The sequence below is a fragment of the Bufo bufo genome, chromosome 2 (assembly GCF_905171765.1).
Source record: "Bufo bufo chromosome 2, aBufBuf1.1, whole genome shotgun sequence".
In the NCBI taxonomy this organism is placed as follows: domain Eukaryota; kingdom Metazoa; phylum Chordata; class Amphibia; order Anura; family Bufonidae; genus Bufo; species Bufo bufo.
The window spans coordinates 766,945,177-766,961,597 of record NC_053390.1 but is presented as its reverse complement, the minus strand read 5'-3'; the positions used below and the strand labels follow the sequence as shown (position 1 = coordinate 766,961,597).

General features: G+C 44.1%; 1 protein-coding gene across 5 annotated transcripts in view; it reads right to left on the bottom strand.

Moving 5' to 3' along the window:
* The window catches only part of LOC120990319, a 98,201-nt gene that overhangs the window by 70,673 nt on the left and 11,107 nt on the right, over window positions 1-16,421 (bottom strand). For all 5 annotated transcript variants that reach the window (XM_040419056.1, XM_040419053.1, XM_040419054.1 and 2 more), the window contains exon 2: window positions 8,070-8,452. In XM_040419056.1, the coding sequence (XP_040274990.1) occupies window positions 8,070-8,445 (376 nt within the window). In that variant the 5' untranslated portion in view covers window positions 8,446-8,452. The remainder of the gene's footprint in view (window positions 1-8,069; window positions 8,453-16,421) is intronic.

Here is a 16,421-nt window from a genome sequence, read left to right as displayed (position 1 = left end):
CATAAAAATGAACCAGGCATGGATCCCACAGGACCTGTCCATCCCTTGTGCAGATTAGATATTAACTACCTCCCCTTAACAATATATTATTCTACTCCAGGGCACTTCCTCATTCAATACTATTTTTAATTTCATTTTACCATTATATTGTGGGGCAACCCAAAGTTGAATGAACCTCTCCTCTGTCTGGGTGCCGGGGCCTAAATGTGTGACAGTGGCCTGTTCCAGTGGTGGGTGACGTGAAGCCTGATTCTCTGCTATGACATGAAGACTTATTCTGTGCTGACATGAAGCCAGATTCTCTGTTACGCGACCTCTCTCCTCTGCCTGGGTGCCTGGGCCTAAATATGTGACAGTGGCCTGTTCTAGTGGTGGGTGACGTGAAGCCTGATTCTCTGCTATGACATGAATACAGATTCTGCTCTGACATAAGGCCAGATTCTCTGTTACGGGACCGCTCTCCTCTGTCTGGGTGCCGGGGCCTAAATGTGTGACAGTGGCCTGTTCCAGTGGTGAGTGACGTGAAGCCTGATTCTCTGCTATGACATGAATACAGATTCTGCGCTGACATAAGGCCAGATTCTCTGTTACGGGACCTCTCTCCTCTGCCTGGGTGCCTGGGCCTAAATGTGTGACAGTGGCCTGTTCCAGTGGTGGGTGACGTGAAGCCTGATTCTCTGCTATGACATGAAGACAGATTCTGCGCTGACATAAGGCCAGATTCTCTGTTACGGGACCGCTCTCCTCTGTCTGGGTGCCGGGGCCTAAATGTGTGACAGTGGCCTGTTCCAGTGGTGGGTGACGTGAAGCCTGATTCTCTGCTATGACATGAATACAGATTCTGCGCTGACATAAGGCCAGATTCTCTGTTACGGGACCTCTCTCCTCTGCCTGGGTGCCTGGGCCTAAATGTGTGACAGGGGCCTGTTCCAGTGGTGGGTGACGTGAAGCCTGATTCTCTGCTATGACATGAAGACAGATTCTGCGCTGACATAAGGCCAGATTCTCTGTTACGGGACCTCTCTCCTCTGCCTGGGCCTAAATGTGTGACAGTGGCCTGTTCCAGTGGTGGGTGACGTGAAACCTGATTCTCTGCTATGACATGAAGACAGATTCTGCGCTGACATAAGGCCAGATTCTCTGTTACGGGACCTCTCTCCTCTGCCTGGGTGCCGGGGCCTAAATGTGTGACAGTGGCCTGTTCCAGTGGTGGGTGACGTGAAGCCTGATTCTCTGCTATGACATGAAGACTGATTCTGCGCTGACATGAAGCCAGATTCTCTGCTATGGCATGAAGAGACTGATTCTCTGCTGACATGAAGCCACATTCTTTGCTATGACATGAAGAGACTGATTCTCTGCTGACGTGAAGCCAGATTCTCTGCTATGGGACCTCTGTCCAATTGATATTGGTTCATTTTTATTTTTTTTATTTTTATTTTAATTCATTTCCCTATCCACATTTGTTTGCAGGGGATTTACCTACATGTTGCTGCCTTTTGCAGCCCTCTAGCTCTTTCCTGGGCTGTTTTACAGCCTTTTTAGTGCCCAAAAGTTCGGGTCCCCATTGACTTCAATGGGGTTCGGGTTCGGGACGAAGTTCGGATCGTTTTCGGATCCCAAACCCGAACATTTCCGGGAAGTTCGGCCGAACTTCTCGAACCCGAACATCCAGGTGTTCGCTCAACTCTAATCCTGAGGGTTATGGAACAAAGAAGTCAAGTGGAAGACCCCAAAAAATTTCATCAGCATTGAGCCGGAGGATCCAATTGGCTGTCCGTCAAGACACTGGATGATCCTCGACCCAAATTAAGGCCCTTTACTGGTGCTGACTGCAGCTTCATAACCATCAGACAGCTCCTGAGACTGAAGGGCTTCAAAAACAAAAAACGTCTTCAAAAACATCGTCTCCTTGAACGCCACAGAACTGCTCGTTTGGATTTTGCAAGAGAGCACCAAACATGGGACATTCAAAGGTGGAAGAAAGTTTTATTCTCTGATGAGAAAAAATTTAACCTTGATGGTCCTGATGGTTTCCAACATTACTGGCATGACAAGCAGATCCCACCTGAGATGTTTTCTAAGCGCCACAGTGGAGGGGGCGCCATAATGGTCTGGGGTGCTTTTTCCTTCAGTGGAACAATGGAGCTTCAGGAAGTGCAGAGGCGTCAAACGGCCGCTGGTTATGTCCAGATTGCAGAGTTGCAGAGAGCATTCCTCATGACTGAGGGCCCTCGTCTGTGTGGTAACGACTGGGTTTTTCAACGCTACAGTACACAATGCCCGCAGGACAAGGGACTTCTTCCAGGAGAATAAAATCACTCTTTTGGCCCATCCTGCGTGTTCCCCTGATCTAAATCCAATTGAGAACCTTTGGGGATGGATGGCAAGGGAAGTTTACCAAAATGGACAACAGTTCCAGACAGTAGATGGGCTGGCCTTCGTGCGGCCATCTTCACCACTTGGAGAAATGTTTCCACTCACCTCATGGAAACGCTTGCATCTAGCATGCCAAAACATTATCGAAAAAGTGATAAACAATAACGGTGGAGCTACTCATTACTGAGTTCATGTTTGGAAGTTGGATTTCTGTTTTGGGGGGGTTTAGTTTTTTTTTTTGAAGGTGTGGTCCTAAACTTTTGATCAGCTAAAAAACAGCCTGTTTCTGTTTATTCGTTGTTTTCATTAAATTGAATGCTCAAAAAATGTTTTGTCTCACTCCCATTTCTTCTTGTTGCATGTTGAAGCTCTACTTGGAACCTTGTTAAGATCCAGCCATGCTAAATAGGATTTTTTTGCCATTTTTCAAGTGGTCTTAAACTTTTGATCATGACTGTATATACAGAGGTCCCTCAAGATAGAATATTAATTGGTTCCAGGATGACCTTTGTATGTTGAACCCATTGTAATTTGAGATCATAATTCTTTGGAAAACTGGTAATTGGTTCGAAATCTCTAAAATGCTATCATAAAATTAAAACTAGATTTTTGTACTTAACGTAAATTCTGTTTCTCTTCGTTCATTGAGAGACACAGGTTTGACCATGGGTATAGCTGTTGCCACTAGGAGGTGGACACTAATCACAAAAAGTGTAAGCTCCTCCCCTTCAGCTATACCCTTCCTACAGGGACTAAGCTAAATCAGTTAGTGCAAAAGCAGTAGGAGAAGCAACATACAAAATTACACTATGTAGAAACCCAGAACCACACAGGCCCCAAAAGGGCCCCAAAACAAAAGAATGGGTGTCCCCCAATCAACGGAGGAGAACCAGATTTTCCGGTAAGTACAAAAATCTAGTTTTCTCATCTGTCTCATTGGGGGACACAGGCTTGACAATCGGATGTTACAGAGCAGTCCCCAAGGGTGGGCATAACCAGAAACCCTCCTGCCAATCAGAGAACAGCCGTCTGCAAAACTCTACGACCCAGAGACACGTCTTTGATGCTACCAGCCCTATCTTTGATGCTACCAGCCCTTATCTCGGCCCTTCTGGAATACCAAACAGGGAATCCGTCTGCAGAAAAGATGCCGTCTGCGACAGATAGACGTGAATGGCCCGTACCAAATCCAGAGTGTGGAGCAACCTCTCCCGAGGATGAGACGGGTCGCGACAAAACGAAGGGAGAACAATTTCCTCATTTAGATGGAATGCCGACACCACCTTCAGCAAGAAGGACTGCACAGGGCGAAGGACCACCCTATCCCGATGGAGGATCAGAAAAGGCAACCGACAAGAAAGAGATTCAAGTTCCGACACCCTACAGATGGATTGTCATCAAAAATGCCACCTTGTATGACAGGAAGCGAAGCGACACCTGCTGCAAGGGCTCAAACAGAGAAGACTGGAGAATGCTGAGCACTAGATTGAGATCCCAAGGGTCCAATGAAGGATGGAAAGGGGGAGCAGCATGCGCCGCCCACTGCAGAAAAGTCCGAACCGCCGAAAGTAAAGCCAAATTCTGCTCAAAAAGAACGGAAAGAGCCAAAACTTGCCCTTTGAGGGAACTAAGAGCCAGCCCCAAATCTATGCCCGACTGCAGGAAAGCCAAGAGTCGTGTCAAAGAGAACCGAATGGGAGTCTGTTGATGCCACTCTCACCAGCTAAAGTAGGACTTCCAGGTCCACTGGTAGATTCTGGACGACGACGGCTTCCTGGCCCTAACCTTTAGTGTGGCGGCTTCAACAGCCATGCTGTTAAATGTAGTGACCCTAAATTCGGGTGGAAGATCGGCTCCTTTGACAGAAGGTCCTCCCGAAGATGAAGACGCAAGAGTTCGTCGGTGAGAAGGGCGACTAGAGACGCATGCCACACCTGGCGTGGCCTATCTGGGGCCACGAGAATGACAGGCAGTCCCTGATCTTCCAGAGGAGACGCGGAATGAGAGGAAGAGGCCGGATCATGTAAGGAAACATAAACTGACTCCACGGAATCACCAGCGTGTCGCACGCCAGGGCCATGGGGTCCCTGGACCACGCAATGAAGTAATCAACCTTGTTGAAGCGGGAGGCCATAAGATCCACATCCGGCCGACCCCACCGCTCGTAGATGGCTTGAAAGACCTGTGGGTGAAGAGCCCACTCGCCGGGATCGAGACGCTCCCGGCTGAGGAAGTCTGCGATTCAGTTGTCGACGCCGGGTATATGAACTGCCGATAGCTGGGTGGAAAAACATGTTCCGGCACTGAGAATCAGCGCCGTCTCCACCATGGCTTCCGGGCTCTGAGTGCCGCCATGGTGATTGAGGCACGCCACTGCAGTGGAGTAGCCACCTGTAGCGTCTGAAATTATCTCATCCAGGTGCTTACCAAAAATTCTGCTGCCGGTAAAGGAGAGGGCCATCGGGGTCCGCTTTGAAGCATTATCTGCCGCCCAGCAGGAGAGCCATAGGGTACGCGAATAGCCACCAACAGGGCTGACAAACAAGTCATAAGCCTGGCCATGTCCAAAGAAGCTTCACAAATACACGCAATGGCATGAAAGAGCTGCAGGGCCATATCTGCAAGTTTCCCCCTGGGGACTACCGAGTCGAGACCCTGACGTAAATTACTTGCCCACTCCCCCATAGCCTTACTCACCCATGTAGAGGCAAACACCGGCTGTGGTTCTGTGCTCACTGCCTCAAAGGCAGATTTTGCAAATGCTTCCAGCTTCTTATCTCTGATATCCGAGAAAGTAGCCCCATCCGACATTGGCAAGGTAGTATGTTTAGCCAAGCGGGAAACTGGCCGGTCCACTATCGGTGAGGATGACCATTTCTTAGTCAAATCCTCCGGAAAAGGATAAAGGACGTTTAAGCATTTTGGCAAGGTAAAACGTCTATCAGTGAAATTCCACTCCTTGGATTCAAACTCCTGGTGGTTGGGAAACACTCGTGCGAGCGACGGGACCTTCTAATGGAAACTTCCGAGCTGGCAGATGACGGTGCGGGATCCTCAACCTGCAACATCTCGATATCTGCTGTAATAAGATTGTCAACCATGAAGAACAGTTTGGACATCTGACCCTCCGGCGAGACAACATCCTCATCTGAGCCCCCTCCTCAGAACATGCCTCTTCCACTGAGGACACATTGGAGTGAGACTCTCTAGCAGGAGGAGGAGAGGCCGAGGAAACGGGAGAAACAGAGACCCTTTTGGGGAGGATGTTCTGGCCCGTTTTGCGGGATGGCCGCGATGGACATGTGCCCTATGTTCCCCAGAGTCGGACCGGTCAGAGAATTGCCTTGCCGACAAATGCCACAATATTTCCACAATGGCCTTGTTGGTATTGGAGACATCCTGTACCACCCTAGACAGGGAACGTGCCCATTCTGGTTCTACCATAGGCTGGGCAGCAGGAACCATCGGGTCTGGGGCTGAGCCACTTGATGGCGGTGCAGCACACGCAGAGCAGAGCGAGTCTGTCTGAGGGGAAATTTTGCACGACTCGACTCACAAGCTGACGCACAGATGGGATTGCTTGCTTCGGGACCTGAGGCCTAGGCTCAGACATAATGACAACCCTGTCACCTAAATGAGGAAAAAGGGAAGTTAGGCCCTGTAAGAAGGGACAAACAGCACTTACCCAGCCTGTTTCCCTCCAAGCAGCAAGACCAGCTCGTCAGTTTCCCGCCAGGTGCTCATCTGCACTGCCCCCAAAATGACGCCGGCCCACAGCGCCCGCCCTCCATCTCTGGCACCGCCCCCCGCTCACTGGTACACAAGCCCGCATTCCCGGCCGAACCTATACACCAGCCAGGGAAAAATAAGCCGCGGGGGCACTGAAGGTGCAGACCGCACAGAAGCCGGGTCCTTAATTAACAATGGCCCCGGAACCGAGCCGAAGTGCCGATACGGCGATGTTTTAAACAGATAAAGCCACAGGAGGATGAGCCGCGGTGTGCAGCTGCCGAGCAGGATTAGCCTGATGTGCCACTGAGCCCTGCCTGCCGGCACTGGAAAACGGACCCCCCCAAAACAGTGCAAGTACCTGCTCTAGTACACTACACATGCTACAGGGCAACTGGACTGTTCCGTCACCCTGCATCACCCCCCACGCCCCCCTCTCCCTCCAGCAGCAACCTCTTGGAGGGGCCCAGCCTCGTGGAGACCAGGTAACTTGAGGAGGGGAGGGTACTGGAAGGGGGGAGCACTTTGGGGCCAAATTCCTTTCCTCCTCTTTTTTTTTTTAAAATACTCACCTGTCCAGCATCTTCTGCCCCCCTGGCTCCAGCCTGGTCACCACCTTCGGTGTGTGGCCCCTTGTGGTGGGACGCTACACCAGAACAGAGGGGACTTGCGGTGGACGGCTGTGGTGATCCGAACGCTGGCGGGAAACAGAGGCTTTGTAGGAACCTCCGGTCCTTCTTTGCTTCTGGAGAACAGGAAGGAGCAGGGGGCTTGGGGGACCCCCTGGTCTCCCGTCTCCTGGGTGGGAGTGCAGGCCGTTTTACAGACTGCCTGAAACTCCCGCTAGAAAAAAAACAAAACAAAAAAAGCAACAAAAACAACAAAAAACAGCAGACATGCAACGCAGGGAGGTCTGCCTCCTACAGACATTAAGCTAAAACTGATTTTGCTTAGTCAAAAGTAGGAAGGGTATAGCTGAAGGGGAGGAGCTCACACCTTTGTGCTTAGTGTCTGCCTCCTAGCGCCAACAGCTATACCCATGGTCAAGCCTGTGTCCCCCAATGAGACGGATAAGAAATTAAGATGAATAAAAAGCAACAAAATATCACAGATACAGCAAGTTCTCATATATAACAGGCAGAGTTTCTGAAGGATGCACATTACTGTCTATTTATTAGATGGCGGCTTCTTCAAGGGTTCTGTATAGGACACAGTGTAATTGAGAAAACTAAAATTGAGTAGGCCTCACCTGGTGTCCAAAAGAGAAAGTGCTCACCTTGGCACAAGTAAAGAGCAGTAGAGAACATATAGTACCACCACTGTGCTGTTTGGAGGTGCTAATAGGCATCTAATACAGGCATTTTACCAGTGGAATGGCCATATTGATTGGTTGGATCATCCAGTCAATCACATTGATTTGGGATTTAGAGTTGGCAAAGAAGTACTGTAGCACTGCCCCAATTCACTTCAGTAAGAGCAGCACTGCAGTAACCAGTTCTATCCACTACACAGTGGACAAAGCTGTGTAGTTTCGGTACTGGAGGTGGGGGGGGGGGGGGGGTGCAGGGTGTCAGATCTCTGCTGATTAGATATTGATGGTCTATCCTGAGGAAAGGTCATCAATAGTGAATTATTTTACAATTCCTTTAAGTGTATAGCCATCTTTAATAATAATAATCTTTATTTATACAGTGGCAACATATTCTGCTGCACATTTAGATAGGTGGGGTCAGAACATGATGATCACCTCAAAACTTAAAGAGATTTATTGTTTTCACATAAAGCCATCAAAGGTGTGCATTTGTAAAAGGTATCACATTTAATTAAAACTTTGTACACCAATAGATCTGAAACTTGTATAGAACAATTGAGGAATGTGTTTCTGAGACGTGTCTGTGGTTATCCTGTTGCAAGACCTGGTAATTCTGTAAATAAAACTTAGTATAATATCATACAATTACCTGGAATTATTGGCTGGGAAAGTGTTGACTGTTCCATTACATGATCAATTGAAACACTTTGAATGTTAAAATTTTGTAGCTTCAAGTTAACATCATCTGTGTATGTTTTTAGCGTTTTATCATTCCATTTTGAAAATGGTTCACACTGAATAAAAATGTTACCCTCCACGAAATTATGTTCTGTTGCTGGACACAATGTAATTCCTTTTTTGCAGAGAATATTCATCAATGATTCTTTCTGATGTTCAAACATTACCCGGATTGACTCTTCTGCCTTTATGATGGGGTAAATAAGTTGCTCAGCAGTATGACCAACGGAGTCACACAGACGAATGTAACCAACATCAGATCTTGCTCTTTTAGGGTTAGATTCCATTTTCAGGCTGACGAAAACAAATAATAAAAACCCTATTAATTTTTAAAATTCACATTTGCTGCCTTAAAGGGGTTGTCCAGCCGTTATTATTGATGACCTATCGTCAGGATAGGTCATCAATATCAGATTGACAGGGGTCCAAAAAACCGACACCCCCCACCAATCAGCTGTTTGACAAGGAGGCAGCCCTCCACTTGAATGGAGCGATACTTATATTACACTGGACTAATGAAGTGCAATCTAATGACGAGGAAGCTGTGCTCACATGGAGCGCAAGCTCTTCTTAAGGCCTCTTTCACACTACAGTATTTTGCGTTCAGTATACTGGACGTTTTTTGAGTTCAGTATACGGAACAGATACTGAACCATTCATTTCAATGGTTCAGCAAAAAATACTGAAGTGTCTCCGTGTGCATTCCGTTTCAGTATTTCAGTATTTCCGTGCCGTGGAAAGATAGAACATGTCCTATGTTTGTCCGCAAATCACGGTCCGTGGCTCCATTAAAGTCAATGGGTCCGCAAAAAAACGGAATGCATACGGAAGGCATCCGTATGTCATCCGTATGTCATCCGTTTTTTGCGGATCCGTCATTAACAAATGCTAGGCCCAGCCCACTGTGGCCATGTGTTTCTTGTTGCCAAACTTTGGCTGAGCACAAATACAGGTGGCTTCCATTTTTGATCCGTGAAAAACGGACCGTATACAGGAACCATACGGAAACCATACTGAAAGGTTTTTGCGGACATACTAAACGGAAACGGAGACACAACGGAACCCAAAAACGGGACAACGGATCCGTGAAAAACGGAACGCAAAACACTGAAATGGACATACTGTAGTGTGAAAGAGGCCTAAAACAGCTGATCGTCAGGGGTCCCTAGTGTTGGACCCCCGCCAATCAGATATTGATGACCTATCCTGACGATAGGTCATCAATATTAACGGCTAGACAACCCCTTTAATGCCTGTCCTATGATAACAAAGAGTCAGGGGCGTAGCTATAGAGAAGGCAGGGGAAGGGGCTTCTTTGGGGCCCAAACTCAGAAGGGGCCCACCCAGGATGAGGATTAAAAGATTTTATTGTCAGGGCCACCTCAACAGTATTATACAGTGACATTATATACAGTGACACTATAATAAACAGACAGAGCCGCTGCTGGGCCTCATCTGAGAGATTGATCTTGACTAGCCACAGGAGTGGGGGTTTCCAAGTTTTTGGAGGGAGGGGGGCTGGTCAAAAATTTGCTGTGGGGACCAGTCATTTCTAGTTACACCACTGCAAAGAGTACATGAATTAACAAAATGCAATGTCTTTTATATCTTCACAAAATTGAACATGGGGCATAGTGGAGCCGCACACCCTAAAGGCTCACGCACACGAACTTTGTTTTTGTCCGCATCCGATCTGATTTTTTGCAGGTCGGATGTCCAAGCCATCTGCAAGAATATAGAAAATGCCCTATTCTTGTCCGCATTACAGACAGTCTTATTATGGCCTGAACGTTCCGTTGCGCAAAATGTGTTACGCACATGACCTATATCCGTGTTTTGCAGATCTGCAATTTGTGGACTGCAAAAATGGCTATGGCTGCATGCATGAGCCCTAAGGGAGGTGCTCGTTGAAGGACTCTCCAGGCCATAAATCATCCAGAAAAAATGCAACACACTCCAAATAAATGCTAATGTGAAAATTTTATTTTGAGACACAATTTAACCCCCTCAAGACCATCCCAGTTTTCACCACATGGATCAGACCACATTTTGCAAATCTGACATGTTTCACTTTATCTGGTAATAGCTCTGGACTGCTGTTTTCTCGTAACATATTGTACTTCATGTTAGTGGTAAATTTGAGTCAATATGTTTTACCTTTACCTTTACCAAATTTATGGAAGATTTAGAAAAATGCACTATTTCCAAAATTTTTATTATTTTGATTTTAAAACGGATAGTGATACCTCTTAAAATAGTTATTTTGTGATGTTAGCATCATTTTGTAAATGTCATTTTTATTTTTTAGGATCTTATAAGGCTTAGAATTTTAGAAGCAATTTTGAAATTCTTAAAGAAAATTTCCAAACCCACTTTTTAAAGTACTAATTCAGTTATAAAGTCATTTTGTGGGGCTTAAATAATACAAACCACCCATAAATGACCCCATTAGAAACTACTCCCCTCAAATTATTCAAAACTAATTTTATAAACTTTGTTAACCCTTTAGGTGTTCCATAAGAATTAAAAGAAAATGGAGTTGAAATTTCAAAATTTCACTTTTTTTCGAAGATTTTCCTGTAATGTATCAATGGTTAACAGCCAAACAAAGCTCAATATTTATTACCCTGATTCTTCAGTTTACAGAAACACCCCATACATGGTCATAAACTGCTGTATTGGTACACAGAAGGGCTCAAAAGGAAAGAAGTGCCATATGGTTTTTGGAGGCCAGATTTTGCTGGATTTGTTTGTAGGCACCATGTCACATTTGAAGACCCCCTGATGCATCCCTACAGTAGAAACTTCCAAAAAGTGGCCCGCTTTTGCAAACTACGGGATGAGGTGACAGTATTATACGTACTATTTTGGGGTACATATGATTTTTTAGCTCTTCCAGGATAGTTCATAAGAACAGGTCGATACGGATGTGACAGTACCAAATATGGGTATTTTTATTTTTTTTATTCAGTTTTACGTAATAAAGCATTTTTCAAAACAAAAATTATGTTTTTGTGTCTTCATTTTTTAAAAGCTAATTTTTTTTTTCTGCCAATCATCTTGTGCAGGGGCTCTTTTTCTGATGTTTTTATTGGTACCATTATTGGGTATATATGATTTTTTCATCATTCAATATTTTGGCAAGTTTTTATTTATTTATGTTTTTTAACAGCATTCAAATGAGGAGGTAGGTCATGTGATATTTTTATAGAGAAGGTAATTATGGACGTAGCAATACCTAATATTTCTATTTTTTAAATTTTTATTTCAGTTTTATACAATAAAAGCATTTGCGAAAAAAAATATCACCATTTTCTGAAAGCCATATATTTTTTTTTATTTTTTTGGGGCGATTGTCTTATGTAGAGGCTGATTTTTTGCGGGAAGAGATGATGGTTAGATTGGTACTATTTTGGGGTACATATGTCTTTTTGATTGCTTGGAATTCCACTTTTTGTGATGTAAGGTGACGAAAATGGCATTTGTGGCACAGTTTTTATTTTTTATGGTGTTCACCTAGATCATGTGATATTTTCATAAAGCAGGTCGTTAGGGATGCGGCAATAACTAATATGTCAACTTTTTTAAGTTTATTTCAGTTTTATACTATAAAAGCATTTTTGAAGAAAAGAAAATTGTGTTTTTTTAGGTTCTCCATTTTCTAAAAGCCATATTTTTTTGGGACGATTATCTTAGGTAAGGGTTCATTTTAACAGCATTTACCTGAGGAGGTAGGTCATGTGATGTTTTTGTAAAGCAAATAATTATGGACATAGCAATACCTAATATTTAAATTTTTTCAATTTTTATTTCAGTTTTATACAATAGAAGCATTTGTGAAAAAAAATCATGTTTTTTGTGTCACCATTTTCTGAAAGCCATATATATTTTTTTATTTTTTGGGAGATTGTCTTATGTAGGGGCTCATTTTTTGTTGGAAGAGATGATGGTTTGATTGGTACTATTTTGGGGTACATATGTCTTTTTGATTGCTTGGAATTACACTTTTTGTGATGTAAGGTGATGAAAATTGCATTTTTGGCACATTTTTTATGGCGTTCACCTAGATCATGTGATATTTTTATAGAGCAGGTCATTACGGATGCGGCAATAACTAATTAGTCTACTTTTTTAAAATTTATTTCAGTTTTATACTATAAAAGCATTTTTGAAGAAAAAAAAATTGTGTTTTAGGGTCTACATTTTTTAAAAGCCATATTTTTTGGGGGACGATTGTCTTAGGTAAGGGTTAATTTTTTGCAGAAGAGATGATGATTTAATTGCTACTATTTTGGGGTACATATGTCTTTTTGATCGCTTGGAATTACACTTATTTTTTACAGAGTTCATCTGAGGTGGTAGATTATATGACATTTTTATAGACCGGTTGTTACGGATGCGGCGATACCTAATATGTCTGTTTTTTTTTTTTTATATACATGATTTTATGGTGAAGGGGCTTTTTTTTCTTTACTTGAAACTTTAAATTTTTTATTATTAAAAAAACACATTTTTTTCCTTTTTTATATTTGTCCCAATGTGGGACTTCACCTTTTCAGGGTTTTATCCCTGTTTCAGTTCAGTACAATACATTCTGTATTGTACTGAATTGAACTGTCAGCGTCTTACACAGTAAGACGCTGACAGTTGCCTAGGAGACTCAGCCTGGGGGCTGGATCTCCCTGGCTTCAATAGCTGGCAGGCTCTGCAGCCTGTCACCGCATAGCAGGGAGGTGATAAAGTCAGAGGGAGCGCTCTCCCTCTGTAAAGCCTGCATGTGCCGCTGTCATTGCTGACCACGGCATGTGAAAGGGCTAATGCTTCATCCGCCGGCATTGCTGTGTCCTGTGATGCCGGCGGATGAAGCAGGGGCCCAGCTGTCATTTACAGCCGGGCCCTTGCTGCTGATCGGACGGGCGCAGCTCTTGCAACCACCCGATCACATCAAGCACATGCACGAGAGGATGTGGCAACAGACCACATTCCCTCACCTACATGTACGTGATAATACGGGAAGGGGTTAAAGAGTCACTGTACTCTCACACAATTTAATTCAATAGATACTTGTTTAATAAGCAAATTTCTGAATAATTTCATTTAAAAAAATATGCCTGCATCCACCTAAAATAAAAGCTGTAAAATACCGGTAATGGCCACTAAGAGTCTCATTTCCATCTAACTTGCAATGCACTGCCGGTTGTTAGGCTAGATCCATCCCTAAATAACCTACATAGAAAAGAGCCAATAATGTACCCATAAGATATAATAAATTTCAATCTTTATTGTGACACATCATTAAAAATTCAAATTACATGATGCAAGGATAGGTGACAGGAAAGACACCATCCCTGAACCACAGAATGTCTAGTGGGAATTATTCAAGAATATATAAAATGGCTGGACCACAACCTCTAAAAAAACTAAGTACATATGTAATAGCCCAGTCCATACTAAAATACAGTAATCATAACTCACCCATTAGCATGTGTGGCCAGAAGTGGCGCCAACCCCAACGCGGGTTTCGGCATGCCTTCACCTGGGGGTAGCGTCATCACTGTGAATCATGTCTAATAAACCCCACTGCACCAATCAAGAATAGTCCCCCCTTTCATTACTAAAGCATATCTACCTGAGTCTCGGCGGCAACATGACAAACGCACGCCCACCCGACATCTCTTCCAGGCCCAGCATCACGCCAACACACGCACAGTCACAAAACAAGTCACGTGATATGTGGGGCGATGTTTACTGACGCTGGGCCAGAAGGTGTCACGTGGGCGCTGCCAGTCATGTGCTCTATTCAGGTGGATAACCCAAACAACTCATATCATGTGACCAGTTTCTTAACCTGACAAAATGAATGTTGGCTCCCCCTCTGGTAGGCAGGGGATATTACACCTGTCATACACCATCTATATTGTACATTCTGCCTCTCTAACAACTAAATTATCTTTACTCTTGACCAAGACCATATATCAGCACCATATGTTGAAAAAATCTACATGATCCTAATATTTAAAACGATTTTACCCATAATAACAATTAACCCCTTCAAGCAAAAGCCAGTTTGGACCAAATGCCGGAGCCCCATTTTTCAAATCTGACATGTGTTTATCTGGTACTAACTTTAGAACGCTTTTACTTATCCAAACCATTCTGTGATTGTTTTTTTTTTCGTGAGACATCGTACTTCATGTTAGTGGTGAATTTGAGCTGATATATTTTACTTTTATGCCTAAAAAAATCAAAATTTCTGAAAAATTCATTACTTTCAAAATTAGAATTTGTCTGCTTTTAAGACAGATAGTGATACTTCATAAAATAGTTGTTACTGTACATTACCCAGATGTCTACTTTATGTTTGAATCATTTTTTAAATGTCATTTTATTTTTTCAGGAAGTTAGAAGGCTCAGAAGTTTACAAGCAAATTTAAAATAAATTAAAAAAATTGCCAAAACACACTTTTTTAACCATTTTAAATCTAAGCCTATAAAATCAGTTTTTTTATTTGAAATGTTTAATTTTGAACAATCAGGGATATTTAAAATATGTTTACTACTGTATATTGCTCATTTCTTATGTTGGCCTGCCATCTAGGGGCCAAAATAAGAAATGCAGCATGAATGCTGTGAGACTCGTCAGCGAGGCTCAGTGCATTCAAAGCAACTACTGACATCCCCATCGGCTGTAGATGTGTCGGTAAAAAGCCCAGAAGCATAAGCTTTTTGACACTTTAGATGCTGTGATCTCACTTGATCATGGCATCTAAAGCCTTTAATTACTGCGATCGGCATTATTGCTGTAACGGTCGCATACACACACACACAGGGGGGAGGGAAGTGACCACTGCGCTCCACCCTTACCCCTGGCCCTGCCTACTTGCCTTGCGAGTCCTAATGACAGGGGAGAACTGGACGGCAATCCCTAGCTTGTAATAAGTGCAGGGATGACAGACAGACAAACAACAGAACATGAACGGACCGAGTCAATACCAGGAAAGCTACAAAGTACAAATGGAGCAAGCAGAGAATTGTCAGGAGAAGCCGGGGTCATAAATACCAGGAGAGTCGTGAAGTACCAAAGGAGTCAGCAGAGGATCGTCAGGAGGAGGCCGGGGTCAGAATACCAGGAGAGCAGCAAAGTACACAAGGAGCAGGCAGAGGATCGTCAGGAGGAGGCCGGGGTCAGAATACCAGGAGAGCAGCAAAGTACACAAGGAGCAGGCAGAGGAATGTCAGGAATTCAGCAGGAGGTAAGTACGCCAGGAAAGACAAAATCACAGGTGGAACCTAAATTAACAGGCAACCTGTGGCCAGCAGGCTGCCTGTATTTATAGTGGGGAGTGAGGGTCATGTGACGTGGCCAGCGTCACATGACCGACAGACCAACCAGTCGAGCACCGAGTGATCAGCTCGGTGCTCAAGGCAGACTTAGGAGCAGGGGGCCTCCCAGCTAGCAAAGCCGTCCTGGGAATGAGGTCAAACACAGATCCTCGCTCCTGAAGCTAAGCAGCAGGTCTGCGGCTAATGGGAGACTGAGTGCACCTTCGGAACCCCGTTACAATTGCTGATCATAGTAATTAGCCGCAGGCATAAGACAAGATCATAACCAGCATCTTCCTTGTGCAAGATTTTTATTTCCGATCTACACAGCAAACAGGCAAAGTTTTGGCTTAACACAAACCTTTCTCAAGCCATAATAAACATTACACAATGTGAACTTATATACCGTACCTCCTCCATATGGGGTTACCCCAATAAAACACTTGTATACAGATTAAAACATACTTAAACCAATCATCTGTGTCTATATATGTGTAAGCATTTATCCTCCCCATACATGGAGTCCCTTACATCTTTTTCCTAACGTCATCCATGAATCTTCGAGTTGTAGCATTGCCGCCGACAACTCGCAGATGCATGGATGGCGCTAGGAAAAAGAGGTTAGGGGCTTAATGTATGGGGAGGATAAATGGTTACACATATATAAACACAGATGATTGGTTTAAAGGGAACCTGTCACCGGGATTTTGGGTACAGAGCTGAGGACATGGGTTGCTAGATGACCGCTAACACATCCGCAATACCCAGTCCCCATAGCTCTGTGTGCTTTTATTGTGTAAAAAATAACGATTTGATACATATGCAAATTAACATAAAAGAGTCATATCTTACTTGTGTGACCAGAAAAGTCATATTTTCGAGCTCTGACTCATCTCAGGTTAATTTGCATATGTATCAAATCGGTTTTTATACACAATAA